At 46.2% G+C, this 21,019-nt stretch overlaps 1 protein-coding gene across 3 annotated transcripts in view; it reads left to right on the top strand.

The window, feature by feature from the left end:
• Positions 1–20,525, top strand: part of LOC122398176 — a 32,121-nt gene extending 11,596 nt beyond the window's left edge. Inside the window, exons 2-5 of one of the 3 annotated variants that reach the window (XR_006259175.1) lie at positions 4,815–4,988; positions 18,213–18,390; positions 19,139–19,841; positions 19,939–20,525. Coding sequence is in view for 2 of the 3 variants with exons in the window: in XM_043397840.1 (XP_043253775.1) it covers positions 4,815–4,988; positions 18,213–18,390; positions 19,139–19,359 (573 nt within the window). In the remaining variant the exon portion in view is untranslated. Of the gene's footprint in view, positions 1–4,814; positions 4,989–18,212; positions 18,391–18,534 lie in introns of all 3 variants that reach the window. The other 2 variants (XM_043397840.1, XM_043397841.1) reach the window with 2 other exon arrangements.
• Positions 20,526–21,019: the final 494 nt, after the last annotated feature.

Raw genomic sequence — 21,019 nt, 5'->3', positions numbered from 1 at the left:
GCCTCGAGCATCTCGCTATATTCCTTCCATCGGCTGCACTGTAATCGAGTTTACTCCTCGAGAAGGTATCCTTGACCTTCTTTCCCTCGATAACTATTACCGTAGCCTGCCCCGTTCGCGTTTGCACGGAGACGTTTCTCGAGCATTCCTACGAATTTGCGACGCAATCTTCGGTTGCCATTTTCCAACCAGATGGTTATCTTATCTCTCTCGTCGACGTTGCTCTATCGCGACCGATAACTCCTCGCGGAGCGACTCGGCCTCCAAACACCGATGGCGAATTTAGACTTTGCACTTTGGATGGCCATCCGCGGATGATTCACGGGAGTACACCGTTCGTTTCAGTTGCTTTCAAAACGAGTGTTCCCACAGAACTTAAACCGTCGATAAGTGTCCGGAGGTGTAAATTTTTCGTGTGTCCGTGCAACGATGATTCTTAAAATGAACGCGTGATTCGTAAAGATGAGCGGCGCGGAGCCCGGGGCGACGTTCATCTTGAGAATCATTACTGTACCGATCGTCTGGCGGTCACGGGAGGTCGTCGGTGCTTGGAGAAATTGCGAGGCAGAGGTTTAGATAGCCGATCAGCCGGCTAAGAAATGGCATTCGCGCACCGTGGCCGGGGTGACATTCCGTAAGATGCTATGGGAGTTTCTCGTATATGGCCGTCCTAGAGCCACGCGGGACGAGAGAAGCTGCGCGGAGGTCCGTTATCGTGCTCGCTCCTTGCGTCGGCCTTCTAAGGAGCATTGCGCTCTAACGATCGTGTCGCAACTGAATCAACCGCTACGATTTTTGGTATGTAGGCCGCGCGACCGTAGCCTCGTCTCCTTTCTTCGCGGTCTCCGCTTCTTCCGCCCCATCGCGAACAATGCATTCCCCTATAATTGATAACAGAGTCCTCCAACAGCCGCTGAAAGCTCGATCTCTTTCTTTTGCAAACCGCTGCTCAAACTCCATCCTCGCTTCTCCGTCTCGCTCACCTTCTAACAATCAAGCGAATCTCGAATCCATCAAAACTTGACTTTGAAAAACAGTCGGTCAGTGTCCCTGGGAGAAAAAGTGTACATTTTCATTGAGAATTATCCCTGCGCTAATATTTGAGACATTTCAAGCAAATTGGTTTTAAATTGAACGCGGCGGTAACATATACTCTTGGCTTTCTACTTTGTTTTTTGCACGACTGTTAATCGTACGAACGCTTTAGACATTTCCAAGCGCTTTCTCCGGTGTGCCTCGGTATTCTCACCTTGGCCCTCTTATGTTTAATTTATTTATTAACGACGCAGTTTCTGTATTCGCTCGCGCTGCAACTTGCCGTTGTACGCGGCTGACCTTAAAATCTTTCGCAACGACGAATCGCGGCTTGATATCTCGACGCTGGTAACGCGATCTTGTAAATCTCGCCGATCGTCGAACGTCGATGGAAATGTTGTGTTTTTCTACACGTGGGGGAGAAGTTTTCGCGTTTTTTTGCACGGGATATTCTCTAGGAAATTCGGCGGCGTGAATCATCGGCGCGGAACGACGAATCCCACCCCCGACGCGGGAAATTAGCGACCGAGGCGGTTAGAATTTTTGCGTCGACCGGCAAAACCGCTTAACCGAGGCTGATTCATACGATTTACTGCTGTCGCTGACTAAACGTGGCCGCGGTTGCAAAGCTCCCGGAGGCGACTAAATTTGTCAAGACTGGCCAACGAACGCGGAACAAAAAGAGGGCGTGGTTTATCGCGCAATTTCACGGATTTTTCCCATTCCTCGGGACGATCGTGTCCCATAAACGATTCCGGCGGAAAAACAAAGGGGAGAAAGTTGCGCTTTGAGAAACCAGCCGCGAAGATAAAATCGGTTTCGCATTGTCTCGGGATCTGTGCTGAACTCTGAACTCCCGAACTCGCAAAATTCACCCGATCCGTTAAGGGGTTTACGAAACGTGTTTCGTCATCTTCTTTCGAGCCGTTTGCTCTTAATTTTCGTTATTATCCCTTTCACTGGCGTCGTTTCATTTTCCTCTGTGTCGTCATCGCGTAATAAGGTGTCACGCGACTCGTCCGCGGACTTAACTTCGCCAAGGACGGATCATTCGCGTTAATAAGCAGGATGAAAGTATTAAAAAAAATGTACGGTGCAGCTTGTCGTTTAAAGTTCACCGGTGTTTCGAGAAATCGCGTCGCAGAAACGATGTCAAAAAATAAATAGGCAGATACGTTATCTGCTATGCTCTCTTTGGGCGATAAAAATTTCATTCGTAAACAAAAAAAATACCCGGTGAAATTAAGACGATTCTACAGACGCGTGCAAACCTTGGTCAAGAAATTAAACTACGCACGCTTCGCGAAATTGCATCCGTGTCATTCGGTATGACGCGTCGATAAGAAGGGCAAGTTTCCTCGCGCATTATCGCGTTTATGCGGTCATTTTTCTACCGTTTGCCAGTCTTCGAGGCGACAACCAACTGCGTTCTTTGGATCGTTCTCTTTGAGAATTGTTAGATATTATTTTCTGGACGGCCTGTATAGCCGTTCCCGCCTTGTTCGAATCGATGCGAGGCAAGGAACGAACGCATGCGGGCCTACGAACGACGCGTGCACACCTTCGCGGATGCAGGTGTATTCCGCGCAGAGTGCATTCGCATGCAATCGTTAGGCGACTGTCGTGGACTCTTCGAGGGTTCAAGGCCCAGACTGTAGGAGTGATACCTCGGTGCGCTCGGAATAATGGAAAGAAACGTCCTGGGAATTTCTCATGGTGTCAAGGACCTCGTCCTTAGGTTCATTGCCGCACGTTCCTTCGACGCTGCCCTTAAATGGGCCCTCTACCCTTCAAGCTCAAACAAATCAATCGTTGCTCTTGCATTTCCAACAATTCAAAAAATTTACGAGGTGTATTTTCTGGTACTCTCATTCTCCAGAAAAGAATTAATTATTATTAATTTAGTACTGAATTTTAATTCGTGTTTTAACTCCTCGCCAGCGGCCATTTCGCGTCCAGAAACCACTGGACTCCGTTCTATCGTAGGATAACTTACGCTACAATCTACGTATTTTCAAACAAAAAATATTTACGACTCGAAAAATGGGAACGCTGACAATTCCTGACCCGATTCCATGAAAATGGGCGGGTCCGGTCGAGGGATTAACACGATACTCGAAGTCGCGGAGAATTTAGGGCCGTAAATCAGCCGTCTGGGCAGCAAATTGGAAACGTCGCGGTTAGGAGAATGAACCGCAACTCGAGGTGTTAGGTTTATTTACCGATCCGGCGAGTTAATTCCAAGTTGTCAGGGGGGCTAATCCGCCTACCTGTTTCAACGTTACGCGAGATTACACGGTAAACGCCGCGCGAGCGATTTTTCTCACGGCATGCGCTATCTCCGCGGAATCGTTTGCATAATATGGCCCGACATAACAAAGAAAGAGAGATTAATCGCGCCGGTAGAAGCGGAAATATTGAATTACTTTCTTCTCACGGCCGGCGTCGATAAATATTTATTACCATCGCGACGATACGACGTCGGATAAATTATCTCGCGGCGGGAATTTATCGAGCACAACCCGGTCGATTTAATATCGCCGATCCGCTCCCGTGGCCGCGCGAAAACCAGCGGAGTTTCCAGCGGCTCGTTTTCAAAATCAACGACTCGTACGTGTTTCGTACGACGATCAATAACGCGTCCAGCTAGCGATCGATGGATTCCCCGTCCCAGCTAGTCCCAGGCACGTTACATTCAAATCCAGACGTATTGCGTTACGCGGCCCCGATCTCTGCTCGTCCGTAATGCGGCTTCCTCGCGTTATGATCCGTGACCGCATTTTTTTCTTAGATCCTCGCTGAGCCCGAATTCTCCTCGAGCCGGAGAGAAACGAAACCGCCGTGAAAAAGGAAGACCGCCGCGAACGATAAAAGTCACTTTCGAAAATCCGACCGCCTGGCCGGAAGTGGACCGGAAATCGATCATCGGCCGTTCGATTTCACGCGTGGCTATTCCACCGATTCCCGATCGGCCGTAGAAATCGCGGGGAAACCGTAAACGCGTCTCGATCCACCGATCTTAACGACGATTGCACAATGCAATGCACGAGGGGAAATATTTTATGATACAACTTAACGGACGGACAGATTTTCTTCGTATTACAGTTGCTCGTGCCGGGATTGGATTGGAAAAACATGCGTGCCGAAGACGCGTTCGTGTCGCCTTTCGTCGAGGTCGGTTTCCGAATCGACAGGATGTTCATTCACGAAATAATTGAAAGGCGGCGGATATGAGCGAGTAACGCGACCGAGACGGTATTCGAGGACGCGTGTCGTCCCCTAACCACACATTCGACATCCAATGTCTCGAGGTTTGTCTTCGATCGTGCGTGAAACGCTCGATAATCGTCCCCGTATCCTACGATTCTTTCGTGTCGAGGTCTTGCAGTAAACCAGTTTGTTTACAAATTACTCGAGAACATAAAAATATAGAAAATACGTCATTTCATTCACCTATCGTAAAAAGTTACTGGTTCGGAGGATATTTCGATGACGCGGATCGCGGACGAGCACGTGTACGTCGCGTTTAGCGCGCGAACACGCACGCGGAATCCTTGGCGAGGAGTCGCGGCCTCGCGATAATGGACGCGTAGTTTTTCCACGTGAGAATCAATAGTCCGTGACGAATGAATTTTTCGTGGTTCGAGCGAATAATCGAGGAGGAACGGCGTCGCGGTCACGCGTTTCCACGGAACTCGGTCGACGGGACTCGAAAGCCGCCTCGCCGGATTCCACGCGTATGACGTTCCGATTTCAACGAATCTTTTCCCGTTTGGCAGGTCGGCGATGGAGGCATCATAGTGCTCGGCGCCACGTTGGACGCCTCGACGACCGACGACGCGGAATGGGAGCTCGCCGGTGGCCCACCCTCACCATGTGACGTGTCGTTTTTCAACGACAACGTTCTCATCAATGGGCGCAGCAATCTCTCGAGGACGCCACGAAATCACAAGGTAAGCTCTCTACCTTCCAAATAAAAAAATAATTGCTCCATGTACGAAGAACTAATCCGAATTATTGTTACGAAGAACCAAGAGGTAGCTGAATCGGGACCGGAGTTGCCTGATTCGATGGAATGCTTACAGAATCGTTTAACGATAAATAGAAGATCCTCGAATCTCAGCGACGATCGATCGCGTTAATCAAGCGTTATCTAACGCGTGACAGAGTAAACGAGCCCTGGAAAAGTCGTGAAAGCTTGGTGAAACGTTTCTCGCCCGGTCTTTTCGTTGTTCGTAACGCGATAACGCGAGATCTCGCGAACCGGGCACAGCCTCGCTATCTAATCTAATCGGTTGCAGTTCGCCGTGGAATCTCGCGCCGCGGGAGCTTTGTTAAGTGGAAAATGAAGCTAATACCGCCGGGTAACCAAGGCCCTTCTTCGTGGGAATGCACTTTCCCCCATGTGAAAGAGACTGTAAAATATTCAAGGGCGGTCGGTGCTCGCCTTTCAGCCTTTTTCCCTCGGGTCGTTCGTTATTTCGAGCCTCCTTTCATCCAAGGAATTTTCGATGCACATTTTGTCCTCGACCGAAAGGGCACGGGATGGGATTAACCCTCGCGTTCGACCAGCGGGCACGTATCGTAGATTAGTCCCGGATTACGATCTGAAACACCTTAGATCCGCGTTCGGTTCGAAAGAAGAACGATAATTCCTCCGCGGAGTAGCGGATAGGAAACGGAAACGTTTCTGGTGTTTATTTGCGACGTACTCGAACCGTACGTAAATAACAAAACTTGTGTAACTACTAGTCACCGTGATAAGCTATCTGTGCGTCGCTTTGCCAAGTAGTTGTGCTCAGTCATCTTTGATTGTATGCAATTAACGCTTCGCGTACCGAACTACGCGTATTCTTCCTGTTATCAGTTTGTCGAACAAACTGTTACAAACTGTTTGCAGGAATTTACAATTCGAGTCGGAAGTCGTTTGCTCGTGGTTTTTATTCAAGGGGTTTTGAAACAGTCGGGATCTTTTTCGGAATATACAATTTGCACGGTTCCGGAGGTTCAACGTGCCCGAAAACTTGCTATTAACGAGTATTCGGTGGAACAGGTATGCATCCCCGGAGGCTCGTTTTGCGTACGGTGCTCGAAAGCGGATTAAACGATACTCTCCTTTCGAACTATAGATAAACGTTCTAAATAATTAATGTGCTATAACAGTGTACAAGGCGCGTCATTAATTTTCACGGCCCAACTTCTCCCAGGAGCCGCTATTACGGATAATGTGGCTCTCGAAGATCAATTTGCCTCGACTTCGTTAATTGAGCCGATCGGCTTTTAAAACGTCGCCGGGAACCTCTTAATTTCGCTATACACGAGGCTACGAGTCCAGTGCGCTAGAAAAATTCGCCTAGAAAATCGCGACTTTGGTTGGTTCTACGATCGATCGTCGGATCTAATTTTTCAGAAACTAAATTCCTCGCGAAAGTCGAGCGTTGATAAAGACGAACGTTTGATCCGTCCATTAACGAAGCTAAAAAGAAAGATTAAGTCCATTACTTCTGCGATCCATCAATTCTGACTCGTTAAGTACACGTAGTATCGGAGCAGAGTCGTGACTCAAGTAGGACATATTATATAATAATTTACATGATGCAAATGTTAGAAATGCATACCGGACTCTCTCCGGCGTTACTTCATACTCGGATCACGCAGGAAACCGACCGATAGAAACGTATTCTAAACGAGGTTTTATGGAGTGGTTTGATCGTACGTCGGAATACCTGTTTTTAAGAAAGTACACCGACGATTATTCAACGCGAACGGGATAACAGTGTCGATGAGCGCGGATCGTGTGTCCCGATTCCACGGCTGGAGGCCGCCTAATTTCCCATTATGCGAACGGGGACGATAAAGGTTGCCCGGAGCGTCGATAATCGTCCCCGTTAAAAGATCGAAACACTCGGACGAGCGACTTTCTCACGGGCTCGGGCTTACGCGGATTCCCGTGACGACAGAACGACCAAGGCTCACCCGTTACCGATGCCGATTTGCAAAGTAAAAGTAGACGCGCGAACCGCAGCAACGATTTTCGAGCAGCTTGTCGGAGGAGTTAATCTACCGTGGTTCATGGGAACGCGGCAAAACGACCGATTCAGCTCCACGCGCCTCCCTAAACGGCGGAACGATATCTCTTTCGCGCGAAAAACGCTCGACGTTGCTCGCTTCCGGGTTTGACGGATATTTTCCTCGGTTTACGCAAGAACCAGCGCGACGAAAGGTCGTGGGTGAAACGATCGTCGCGTTTTTTTTCTTTTTTTTTTTTTTGTTTACGAGTCAATAAAACCCCCGGGGACAAATAACGACGGTCCCTCGATGGAATAAGAGATTGTTTCGAGCGCTAACGAACCGTTCACGAAAGTAATATAACAATAAGCGGTGAAGTAAGCTATAAAAAATTAATGACGGTAATTACAGAGGTTCTGATCGAATCGGTGGAACGATTCAGAACGGCTAAATTGTTGCCGTATAAAGCAACGATGATTGCCCCGAGATTTCTAACCGGGTAACGTTAAATTCAATTCGTAGTAGAATGGCTGTGTACGCGATCTAGTAAAGAAAATGTTCGATAACGTTTTAAATAGAACAATCAACGCGGTTAGAATTTGTTTGTCGTTTATCTGAACTGTGCTCGATTTAGAAAAAGAAGCGTTTTTCGTATAGAGTCGCTCTTTATCGCTGCTTCCGGTTGCGTCGACCTCGACGGTTGATATTCTCCGTCGTGCAACGTGAATGGATAACTTCAGAGACGCGCAGATATTTTTTAAAATGTTTTGCTTGCTCGACTCTTCGATCGTGTAGATCGCCACGCGTTGGCCTTGCAAATTATTTGGTATTCGAGTAATGTTTCAGCAGTTTTTGGCAGGGAACGACCGTCAGTGTCACCGTCCGGATTCGTCTTTAATTCAGTGCCCAATTAGCGGCGCAAACCCTAACCTTTAATAACGTTGCGCAACGTGCGATGCGAAAAATCGAAACCGGTAAAAGGTGGAATTTACATATTCGAAAGTTCCGTGGCACGGGAGAAGCGATTCCAGGGAAAACGACGCGAGGTATTCCGTTCTACAAGCGTCATGGTTACTTATTGTCCGGCGATCGATCTTCGAGAGGGACCGAGAGAATCGATATCTCCCGGAGTCGATTGTTCGCCGATGCGTCGTATTTCCTTCGGATTTACTTCGTTCGACCGTATCGGATCGATAGAAACGCCGGACAGACTATTATACGACGCGGAATTCCGTGACTGGAATTATCGTCGAATAATTCTCTGGATAGAAAATGCGGGCGTTGTTCCTCGCTCGACGAGGCGTAGTCGACCATTCGGGCTCGCTAATGCGATCGTTGTCCTACTAATTCCATCCTCCTCGATCGGACCACCTCTGTCCGGGCTAATTTTCTTCGCGAACCCGGATAACTGAATGGTCCTGGACCCAATTTCGTTACAGTTATCCGGGTAATTGCTCGCGAACTCGGTTCTCAGCCTTAATAGCGGACAAACTCGACCCTCCCCGGATAACCGAATGACTCGAGACCCAATTTCGGCCGTAATAACGAAAAAAAAAGTAGGAAAGAAGATTTGGTCGCGAGCCTAAGGAGAGTCAGGCTCGAATGCCATTGCCTTAAAGCGTCGTTGGCCGAAAGTAAAGGCTGCGAGTACCCAGCCATAAAAGTAAGCATTTATAAGCGTAAAGTTTATCTTCCCGGCGCGAAAGTACGCGTTTCCGTGCGCGTTCGCTTAGAAATTTCTCGGCGTCGAGGAGGGGCCGCGCACGGTCGCTTCCACGCTATATATTTTAATTTTATTGAAGGTAAAGGAATTTCTAACGGTGAAAAATTGCGCGTTTGAAAACGCCGGGGACGACGAGAGGATCGTTGCTCAACCCATTTGCATCGGCGGAGAAATAACAAAAATTGCTTCGACGCCGACTCGTTGCCTAACCGTCTGACACGTTCGCGTACTCGAACGTTTTTCACGGCGCGTTTTCGCGGAGAAGGAATTTTTTGCCATGAAAACGACGCGATCCGGACGTGCTCGGGATACAAATAGGAAAACGTCGGAAATTGAAACTATTTTTAAAAATCAAATCTGCGTAGAGTGCAAATTTTTTGCAAAGAAACTGCAACGTCTTTCGCAGTGAAATTGACGAGGTTTATTTATACTCTGGCGATCGTTTAATTATCCTAATGTAATTTGATTTATCTACGTAAAAAAGTATGTTCCTATTATAAAAACTAAACGATAAAAACCTTGGATTGTACCGTTTACCAGGAATAAATTCCTCTGAACGCGGGTATTTACCATCGGGGAAAAAATTCAACCGACCCGTTAACGCATAAAGAAGGAAACTTTCGTCCGTTGATTTTTGTCGTTCTCGCAATCCACGCGAGTTGCAGCATAGACAATTTGTTCGCGTTGGCCCGCGCGCATATTGTACGGTTTTGCCTCGCAAATAATCGGTTTTATAGCCGATACCTGTCTCGGCCGGAGTCGTTGAACAATAAACCTCACGTGTCTGGCTGGGTTTCTGGCGCGCAGCCTTAGCTAGGAAGACGGGAGGAGAACAAAGGGAACGCTCGTGCGAAATTCTGTGACCCTGTTCCTGCTCGAATATTTCAGCGTGCCGTAGATTTCTCTCCTGAAATCGAAGACGCTCGGAACAATAACGACGCGAGGCGTCTCGCGGGAACAGAATTTCGCCGGTCGCGTAACACCGGAACGGCCGCGTAAACAGACGCGCGTCAGAGGCATGAAATTTCGACGAGCAACCGAGACGATCGTCGAATAAATTCGCCTCGAGTACAGTTAATTCCCGAAGTGGTTCCCCGTAACAGCTTCATCGCGATGTTCCTACGGAGGCTCTTTAACGATCTTGTTAGGGATCGTTACGATCGTAATAGGTCGCGATAAACTTACGTTGATTTGTAGATTTGTTTCTCGACGATAGGGGCCCCCCCGAGATACGTGGAATCGCCGGTAATCGTAATAATTACCGTTTCCCTTACGTAACCCGATTTGAGCTTATTAACATTCCGGGTACCGGTGCTAAATACCGAGAATTCAAATTATTTTCTACCCGATACCCGATAGGATAACGCGGTCGCCAACGAAAACTAAATCGATTATCGCGGATCGAGTTCGATGAAGTCGTAATCGGGGTATCGCGAAGATAAACGGCACGATAGGGGATTCAAATTTAATCGTGTTTCGTTAACGGTCAGTTAGGACGTCGTGGTTGTATCGAGATTGCGGGATCGGCTATAAATCGAGGGACCAGGGAAGATAAGAGTTAGGCGTATTGTAGCAAATTGTAACGGATCGTGGAGTGTGGACGATGGATGTGCTCCCAGAGTTGACTCGGTGTAACGGGTACTTGAAATGGTAGTACATTTACGTACGGTGATGTTCCGCGGAGCTATTTACCACGTGTTTACTCCGAGCACGCACGCGATAAACAGAGAGAAGAGTCGAATGTTAAACGGATAAATAATTGCTCTCGACGACACGATACAAATTCCATTAATTGAATTTTACTTTTCGAACGATTTATTTAAAACCGAAGACGCGATATACACTTTGTTTTTCAACGTTTAAGTTTCCTTATCTTTTTGTAATACCTGTCGGGTGTTTTTGTGATTATTCCTCGTTGTATCTTAGCAAGATGTCCGTCCGTGTTCTCTAGATTGTCGAGAATAACATTATTAATAAGATAATTGGAATAGAATAGAATTATATTTATCGTTGAACGTGAATTCTTGTCCATCGACGCCGTTCTCTAATAATAATAATGATAGCCATTTGCGACAGGTATCGAGCGTCGAGCAGGTGTGAAGACATTAGGAAAGACATTGCGCGTAACATCTGATAATTCGAACAATCGCGAGCCTAACTCGCGTAGTCGATGGCGCGCCAAGGCTGCGGTCTTCGAATTTTACGAACAGTCGACCGACTGACACCAATCTCTCATTTGCATCGCACGAGAATAATGGAAAATCTGCCAATTGCTATCATCGTTAAAGAATATTACAAAACACTCTAAACTTTAAAAAATTGGTCCCACGAATCCGAACATAAATCATTAAAATCTGTTTACCAGCGACTGCACTAAAATGTTAATAAATCCCCACTCTTGCGCAAGCGTGCATAATTTTTCGTACGTTTATAAATAGAAATATCTCGAAAAAAACGATTGGAGACTTGAAATTTTCTTGTTCGACCACCGAAGCCTAATTTATGAAATTTTTAAAGCGACTCCGCGTGGTATCAGGCGTATTAATCACGGTTGCAAAATATTTGGCAGTTAACGCGTCTGAATTTCTTCGCGACGATTTATTCCGTGAAGTTATCTGGCTTAAAAACGTCTTCGGAGTCGAAAAATATGATTTTACTGATAACCGGTGTTCTCGAAGCTTCGAAGACGTCGAGGCGCGGAAAGTCCGGGCTCGTAAATGTCTCCGGTGTTAATCCCCTTTAGAAAACAGTTCGTCCATAGAGAAGAAGCGAAGGTCGACTCCGGGGGAATAATTAACGCGGAATTCGCAGAAGCGACGATAACGAGGCGTCGTGACGACGACTGGAGTCGATTGCATAATTGCCTCGCGCGAAACAAAAGCGTGCGCGCGGTTTTCTTCTAAATGATCGTTACGTTGGACGATGATGCGACGCCCGTAACCGCTGAATTAGCGAACGTCATGTTACCGATATACTGGTCGCGAATCTGTTGACGGTCGTCAGCGTTTCTGTAATTATCGTTCGGTCACCTGTCCTTGGCCGAAAATGGGTCGAGAATTTGAAATTTTCACACCTCGCGATCGTGCCTCGTCATCGTTTCGAAAATAAGTATTCGAAAGACATCGATCGTTTGCTTTTCGTTAAGTTTTTAGCCTCTGTCGAATTCGAATAAATATAAAAATGGCGTACCGGAAGAACGAGTATCCAATGGTGTGCGTCGAGGCGCTATTACCACCTCCGTGTCCGCCCGCGGCATCTAAAAATAACCAGAGATTTATAAAGAGCCTCGTCTATTGGTAGACGCACCATTTTGTCCCGCAGACGTGTAACTAATAAATAAGTCTGTCTTGCAAGTCAGCCGTACACTCGCGCTACCATAGATCGAGGCTAGCGGTTAGGCTGTTCTAAAATATCGCCGTGACGGGGCTCCGTGGCAGCGCGCATATTCATTCTTCTGTTAGGCCAACGGCACAAGACAACAGTCGGGATCCAGATGGAAAACTAAAAACCGAGCTTGATAGAAATAGAAATTGTAACGATTTTAAGTATAAATAATCGAAAGAACAAAAGATCTGCGGACCGGTTGAGCGGGTCCAGGATATACTCTGCTCCGATTGACGCTAACGAACAGATTGTGAATTCATTTACGGTTAAACTCCCTGATTTGTTGCTACGCGTAGCTTCATAATGTTCTTCATTATTCGATGGCTTGCCGCCTCGATTAAGGGGGGGATTCTCGCGCAACAGCTCCGAAGGTATCTCGTATTTATGATTTTTTTTTTTAACCATCATTAACTCGGATTATAAATTTCTCTGAGCCATCCTCGTCGGGTATCGAAAGGTTTCGCTAATGAGTTTATCGATCGGTAGCCTAATAATCGTAGTTTCGTTGATTCCACTAATGGCGGCGGAGGCTCCTCCGTCGTTTGCGTGACTATCGTGGCCATCGACCCCCCCCCTCCCTCGGTGCCGTCACCTCTCGCAATAATTGCGAAATCGCTTCGTTCCCGAGAAAATTGCCTGCTCGGTGTAATTCTCTTTCTTGATTGTAACACGGTTGCGGGCCGCGGGAGAGAAAATACCGGGAGCCGATTCTAATTCTCCCGGAGCGAAAAGTCCGTCGAGTTTTCTTCTCTCTTTCTCTCTGTTGGCCGGTCTCGCCGCGAAGGAACGCGCTCACGACCGGCAAAAAGTGAATTTGAATTTCTAATCTCGCTTCGTTACGGAAAAATCAGCGGGTAATTGCGGCCGCGGACCGTTACTCTCTTGTCGAAAAGCGCGCCGCGCAGGGTGGCTGATTTATCGTGGCCACCGTGCCGTATTTCCTGCGCCTCTTAACGCCGCGTTTCCAATTCAAGGTCGTACGAAGGTCACGGTTTCTGGAACGTCGTTGAACTCGCGCCACCGTTCAACCGTGGAATCGGTATTCGGGGGGAACTAACGGCCCCCTCGATTAAAACATAATGCGACGGTTGTTTCATTTCGACCACGTTTTTGTTGACATTACCTACGAGATAAAATATGTAAACGACCACATAGGACGGTGTTTGCTCCGAGATCGTCGACAGTTTGTGGGCTCGTTGGAACAACCATGGTCCCGCGGGAAGAAGCCTGATACTAATGGCGTCGTGTCGCAAGATCTCGGTGTCTGCGTTTCTCCTAATAATCTTATCGTTGAACTTCGATCTTAACGAATAGTTTCCACCGTCTTGTTAACGCTAGATTTACGGAACCCGTCTTACAAAATAATTTCCCAACTGTCCCCCGTCCGGGATCTCGTTTAACAGATCTTTCGAATTCTTCGCTTGGACGCGAATCAAGGCTGATAAACTATCGAGTAATTTGAGATCGGAAAGATTAATAACGTCGAGCCCTGATGCAATCCGATCGACGAAGATTTCAACGCACGGGACGAGCGACCCGGGCCCGCATGGACGCTGAAAAATTTGAATACCCAGACGGCTTTCCATTAAATTGAATCGAAGAACGGTTTTCCCTCCGATGGCGGGCTTTAATCTTGTCAGCGAGAGGAAGATTACGGGTTTCGCGGTACATAACGGATGGGTTCGCCTCTAGTTTTTTACCGCGTTGAACAAGCTTTATGCGTCCATTTAACGCCGTCGCTGCGGCGAGACACGCGGGTGGTTCGAGGGACTAGGGCGTCGCGACGATAAATTCCTGGACGCTTTTATACTGCCTACCGTACAGGCTGGAACGACTCCCCGACACCGAGAAAAAGCCACTGCGCGGCAAGTCTCGTTTCCCCTCTGCGAAATCGTGTTTCAAAGGCCCCAGGTAACCCCGGGTTCACGGCTCGTGTCGTTAAACTTTATGCTAAACGTTCCGGACTTATTGTCCGTGGATGCGTTTCAAACGTCTGGCCATCTTTCGCGTAATACGCGGGAGTCTCCTCGGCGATCGTGCGATTAAATAAACTGGTCACGACGTGGACTCGTTTATTTCACGCACAGTCTCTGGTATTTCTCTAATATTATCGTCAACACTCCCGCCACTTTGATCCAGAACGGGGCAGTGCCATAGAAATTTCGTCAGTCTTCGAAGTTTGCGCTGGGGGGATAAATATCACGGGACAATTATGGCAGCGAAGGCCAACGGGAGTTTTGCAATTGTCGCGGTTGGAATTTCGGAAAGCGACCGCATTCTGAGCGTAACGCGTAAACGCGCGAAGACCCGTTTAATTTTCTGCGTTTCTACAAATATCCGAAATAAATACCTAATATATTATATCTGAAAAATGAATTTTTAACAAAAATAGACGGCAGGTATTTTTCGACAAAATTAAAAAATTTCAAATCGTTCTGAAAAAATTATTGTCGGTTGCAGGGGTCGATCATAATCATTTTTGGTCACTAGACATACCCCCGAAATCCTACCCAGTTTCGAAAAAAAAATTCAAGAAGGTGGACTAATTTTTCGACGAAATTAAAAAATTTCAAATCGTTCTAAAAAAATTATTGTCGGTTGCATGAGTCGATTACAATCATTTTTGGTGAATACACATATCCCCGAAATCCTACCCACTATCGAGAAAAAAATTCTGGAAGGTGGACTAATTTTTCGACGAAATTAAAAAATTTCAAATCGTTCTAAAAAAATTATTGTCGGTTGCATGAGTCGATTACAATCATTTTTGGTGAATACACATATCCCCGAAATCCTACCCGCTATCGAGAAAAAAATTCTGGAAGGTGGACTAATTTTTCGACGAAATTAAAAAATTTCAAATCGTTCTAAAAAAATTATTGTCGGTTGCATGAGTCGATTACAATCATTTTTGGTGAATACACATATCCCCGAAATCCTACCCGCTATCGAGAAAAAAATTCTGGAAGGTGGACTAATTTTTCGACGAAATTAAAAAATTTCAAATCGTTCTGAAAAAATTATTTTCAGTTGCATGAGTCGATTACAATCATTTTTGGTGAACACACATATCCCCGAAATCCTACCCACTATCGAGAAAAAAATTCAGGAAGGTGGACTAATTTTTCGACGAAATTAAAAAATTTCAAATCGTTCTGAAAAAATTATTTTTAGTTGTAGGGGTCGATTACAGTCATTTTTCGTAAATACACATATCCCTGAAATTCTACGCAGCTTCGAGAAAAAAATTCTTTAATGTTGCGAGTGACACGGAAATAGTAATGGGGCTCTGGAGTCCCATAAAAATGGGTCAAAAAATACCGTGCTTGTGTCGGAGACGATCAGGGTCAGCGGTTCCGGAAGTAAATTAATTAATGGCACCAGTTAATTACCAGCCACCATTTGTCTCGGGTCATCAGCGACGAAGAACTTGCATTCTACATAGAACCGTCCGTTTTTAGAGACGGCTTAACAGCTTGGCAAGTTCGCGGAACGGCCTTTCCTGGAAAGAAATTTCATCGACACTAGTTCGCGAGTTAACGATCGTTAGGCACGGTCGACGAAGAAATTTCTGTACACTTGGTACGCGACAAACCGAGTTCGTCGTTGTTAATTCGAACGTTCGTAACGAAATAAGTTCGCAGTCGTAAAAGACGGGAGGAAAGGCTTTCTTGGGCGCGAAATTCACACCGATGAACGGTGTCCGGAGATTGGCAGTGTTAGCCAAAGGCAAATATCAAGATGGAAAGTTGTGCGTCGTAGGACTCGCGAGGACGAGCGTGCGACGAGTGTCAAATCGTTCCCCGAACCAGGATGCATGGAAACCATCGAGACCTGCTCTCATTGGCCGACGGTATATTGATTTTCACGGAAAAAACGGCGAACCGGACTACCCTCGAAAGAGAGTAAACCTTTTGTGTCGCTCGCGTGCTTTCTCGGCTGTAAAATCAACATCGACCGCTCGCAACTAACGGAGTTTCCGCGCGAATTTTACACGTGCTCGACGATGCACCTTTTACGGGGACATTATGGAATCGCGCCGGAGCCATTCGTGCATTCGACGAAAGAAAAATAGAGTTATCGATTCGGCGGGATGGATTTCTTAGCGAAAGTTCGACGCTCCGAATCGATTCGTTTGCGAAAAACGATCGAGCCGCGATACCGGCCGTAATGAATTTTCAAGACGAGTAATCTATTCGACTCGCCTTTCTTCTCCGCCTCGGAGTGCCAGAGGGTCGAGGAGGAAAGAGAGAAGATCGTCGAAGTTTCAGTGCCGAGGTACCGCAGGGCAATTGCTAACTCCTCGGCGGATAGAAAGCCACGCATATTAGTATCTTGCCTTTTTAAAATGGTTTCACCGTTCCTACGAGCCGTTGAAATGGGTTGCAGTCCGCTCTAAAGCAATTAGAATAATCGATTTTACCATTCGGGGCAACGTCTCTCGATCAATCAACGCGGTTAATGTCGATCTCATCCTTTAATCGCTTTAAAACGTTTCGTGTCGAAAAACAATGTTCGAAAATGTACAATGAAATATAATATAAATTACTGTGAAAGTAAATCGAAACAGACGGTCGATACTATCGTCCAGCTGGTTCGATTAAATATTATCGATAGCGGTCTTGAGAGGCCTGTTTCGAACGATCTTCGAGCGGGAAGTCAGCTTTGTTCGCGGTGCGATTTAGCGCGAAACCGTTTGCTATTGTCACGTTCCTTCGAGCGAAAATGCTGATTGAGATTTATGGGACACGAGGGCCTTAGAAAGTAGCGTGCTTGAACGATTGACCGTAACCACATTTCGTTCGCGTAAGTTCAAGACTCCCGCCACAGGCACGGACATTTTAATCTTATTTTTATTCAAATCTCTGATTCATACACAGCTGCGAATATCGCTGATATCACAGTTCGTGTGTTATCAGAACCGTTTCTTTTGTCCCCGGAGAGACGTCGAAACCGAATACATACAATTAACCGAGGCGGAGTGGCCAACGCGTCTAGTTGAAATAAATACCGGTACTGTTACCTCGTCGTACACAAAGGCTTTAAGGATTTATTCGCACTAGCGGTCTAATCGCGTTACGATTCCGGTCGCGGTGCGTTCAGATGTTATCCAACGCCGCGAACCTGTGAAATAACCCATGATCGAACCGTGACCGGACTGCGTTTCCATGTTTCAAAGAAACGAAGATCGATGCGGCACTCCCGCGTAACTGCAATTCCAAATCACCGAAGCGAAATCCCAGTTGCGTCCAACAGGGGAAAGAAACCGACTCGTCAATGAGCTTTTGCGCTGAAACGAGGGTTCTAACACTCTGACCAGTGGTTATGGCTCTGCCAAATGTTTAAGCTTATCAGCTAAATTCAAAACATAACATTCTGTGTTTTAATCTTGTAAATTATTATCAATCTTAACTATCGAGTTTCGTCGTTCCGCAAAGCCCGCTGGTTTTCTTGCGTGGGTGAAATTGTTTGGTTCCCGCGGTTGGAAATATCAGATCTTGCCGATGAATTCTCCCCCTCTTGACAACAGATGCAGGATGAACAGCGAACGGCAAGTTCCAGCGGCCCTATAGAAAAAGAATTGCTTTCTCTTTTGATCATGTTCGTCGACAAGGAGCGAACGAGGAGGCGATGTCCTCGCTCGCAGTCGAAAAAGCATCCAGTGTGACGGGTTACTGTTATTCGAGGCTGCATGCCGTTGCCGTTGTTTGTTCTTCCCGTGTCTTATTTGTACCTGGCCACGCGTGTTCCGCGATACACCACGGAGAACATGTGGCTCCTTCCGCCGTACGCCTAACTGCCCCGTCAACAATGGTCGCGTGCCGCGAACCTATTCGATCGCTCCCGAACTTCTTCGTTTCCCCGACAGAATTTCCGCCGCGAACACCGACTCCACACCATTGTTAAATATTACGTAATCCGTAATTTTTTTAACTTCGTCGTATTATTAACAGAAAGCAAGAGAATTGAAAAAGGGAGATTCAGTACTGAATTATTCGAACATTTAATTATGCACAACGATTCGATAATTAATAATTGTGGAACGTTGCGTTTGTTTCAGCATCGAATACAGTTTGACGACACGGCGACCCGAACCTTCGAGTATCCCAGCGAGGGATCGATGATGGAGGGCGAGAGCAGCGTGGACGACGAAACTTCCGGTTCCGACGAGCAATCAGCTCCGATTAGCAATAAAACGTCCTCGAGCAGCTCGCCGACAAGCATGCCGGCCCTTCTCGGTAATTTTAATCGTTATTTCTCGTTACCACCAGTGTAAATCGCGTATCTTTTTATTCGTTCTCGAACAATAGACGCGAATCTCTCTTATCGATACCTAAAAGATCTAAAAGATACCTTTTCGTCTTGTTTCCGGTCTTTTACAGAGGCAACGATCGCGCAACACGTTCTGTCCCGCGCAAAAACCTATAATCAATTGCAGCTTCTTTTGAACGTCGAGCCTGGCAAAGAGTCGCTGGTGTAGATTAGATGGATCCTAGAAACGCTTTTAATCCTTGCTGCATCCACCGAGTGTCTTGTAGAGTACGTTTACATAGATTCTGGTACCGTTCTGCGGCGACGCTTCCTGCAATCGCCAGCAGAGGGACGCTCGATCCTGGTACCTCTCTCACAAGTACTCGACCGACCATCTATTCCTATGTACACTCTCCTCGATCATTTGTTCCATAATTGTTGCTAAGGGTAAAAATTCATTTGACCTCCAACTGTATACGATATTCCAAAGCTTCAATCGTCGTCGTAGTATGTTCGCATTCGTCTCTTCAAAACGTGATCGTACTTCCGGGGTGCTTTGTGTTGTTGACTTCCTTATTGTCCGGCTAGCATAAACAGGAATCGAAGAACAGTTAACTTTCTTTTCTGTTGATTACGTTTAAATTGAAACTTACCTGTTGAGAAAAGCTTCACGACTGATTCGACTCCTGGCATAGGCAGCGTAGTGTGCTGAAAGCTAGTGCTTGTTCCCCGCAGGTGGTGGCGGCTTGGCCAGTTATACACCCAGCAAGGTGGATTTGACGTCCGGGGGTTTCGAGCTGGGGGTAACGAGAGCCGTGTCCTCGAGTTCGACGCCGACGTCGACGTCGACGACGCCGAGCCAGCCGGAGAACGAGGTCACCGAGGTCGACTATCTGAAACCAGCTCAGGACGCGGGGGCGTGGGGTTCCGAAACTACTGGTGATCTCCTCTACTGACGAGGCCAAAGTCCGAGGGAGGACGCGTGACGCACGCGAGACGCACGCGAGACGCTCAAAACGCGAGGGCTCTTTTAGTAGAGCCATGGGAATCCCGAAGTTCCGTGAACTGAGAAAAGACTAATTTACAAAGTATTCCACTACACTCCCTCATCCTCTTTTTTCGCAAACACGAAAGAACGAGCAAACGGTCCACCGAAGAGACGACCGGAACAATAGTTTCTTCGCTCGGAATAATTCTTTTTTTTTTTTTATAAAAGAACGCATCGTCGCGAGACGCGTTCACGATCGCGGAGGAAGAATCAAAAGCGCGCGGAAATATTTGGTTCGCGAACGCGTCGAGACGGAGGCGTAGTTTTTTCGTAGGTGATTAAACGAAACGGATAAACAGTATCATTCCAAGCATATGCATTTACTTTGTATTACTACGATAACGAAGCGAACAGACTTTCCTGAATAACGTGTAATTTAATACTGCCAAGGTATGTCAGTGCTTTTCTTCCTCTTTTTTCTTTTTTTGTGCGTGTTTTTCGTTTATCCGAGCACTCAAAACGGAGAGCCCCGGTGATCTGTTTCCAGGGCGGAGGGGGGGGAACAAACAGAAAGGACATAAACGAAAGCATATCACCTTTTTGGCGCATTTTTATAACAAACAGAGAGAAGTCGACGATGGAACTGAACGTTTTTGTAACCTTTTTGAGATTACTTTAATGCTAAGCCGTTAACGCATACGCGAGTTGCCAGTCAGAGGTCAGAAATTTATGCAAGATTTTTTTAGAAAAGAATATACAAAAGAAAACAACAAAAAAAAAGAATCACGATCCTGCGTACGGGAAATAATCGATCGAAGAAAAATGAAGTGAACGGAAAAACGGTCGAGTTTAGATTTGTAAAAGTTTTTGCCAAAGTAGAACGTAAGTCTACTTAGTATACTTAATGTATATGTACAATAAGTCAAGGTTTCAGTCCAGGGATAATTGTAACAATTGTAAATTCCAAAAATTCATTATTTATACTGAGAGTATGTTAAAACCATACTAATATTTCTTACGGATGCTCAAGGTTCGTTCATACTTCAGTGTAGATATACATATATATATATGTACGATCTTGGTTCGTCGAGTTTATTTCTCATTTTATTTCTTACATTCGGACGAGGACCAAAATGTAACAAACTATTGTCAACTGTTTCTTTGGTAAACTATATTCGTTCGTTAACGATGAATGTTAATTTTAAGCGAAATCAAATTTTGTACATACTAAATTATTGTCGGCCCCGAAGTTCTTCGTCATGGAGTTGCTTCGTTCAAAGAATTCGATGGAACACGTAAATTCAATTGCTTCGGGGCCGATTCTACGTGTACTTTTGTTTCTTCTTGTTGTCCGTAATTACGTTTGTGGCAGTAACACGCTTCGAAAATTTTCCGATTATTATGTTGAATCGCGTTTAAGAGTATGATTGTGGCAGTATGGGGTAATTCGATTAGGATTTAATCGCGTGATCGCGGACTGATTCAAGGGAAAAACGTGCGATACGATAATAATAATGATTAAGAAGGTGGATTTATACGCCGAACCAATTACTGTGTTCTAATTTCCGTCGCTGTATTTAGATATGCTATTTCCGGCTATTACTCGCGCGTACCGCGATACAAATGTC

This window comes from Colletes gigas, unplaced genomic scaffold (assembly GCF_013123115.1).
Source record: "Colletes gigas isolate AHSC1104 unplaced genomic scaffold, ASM1312311v1 Colletes_gigas_Sc00011, whole genome shotgun sequence".
NCBI lineage: Eukaryota > Metazoa > Arthropoda > Insecta > Hymenoptera > Colletidae > Colletes > Colletes gigas.
Note: the sequence above shows the minus strand (reverse complement) of the source record. Positions and strands in the feature narration are given on the sequence as shown.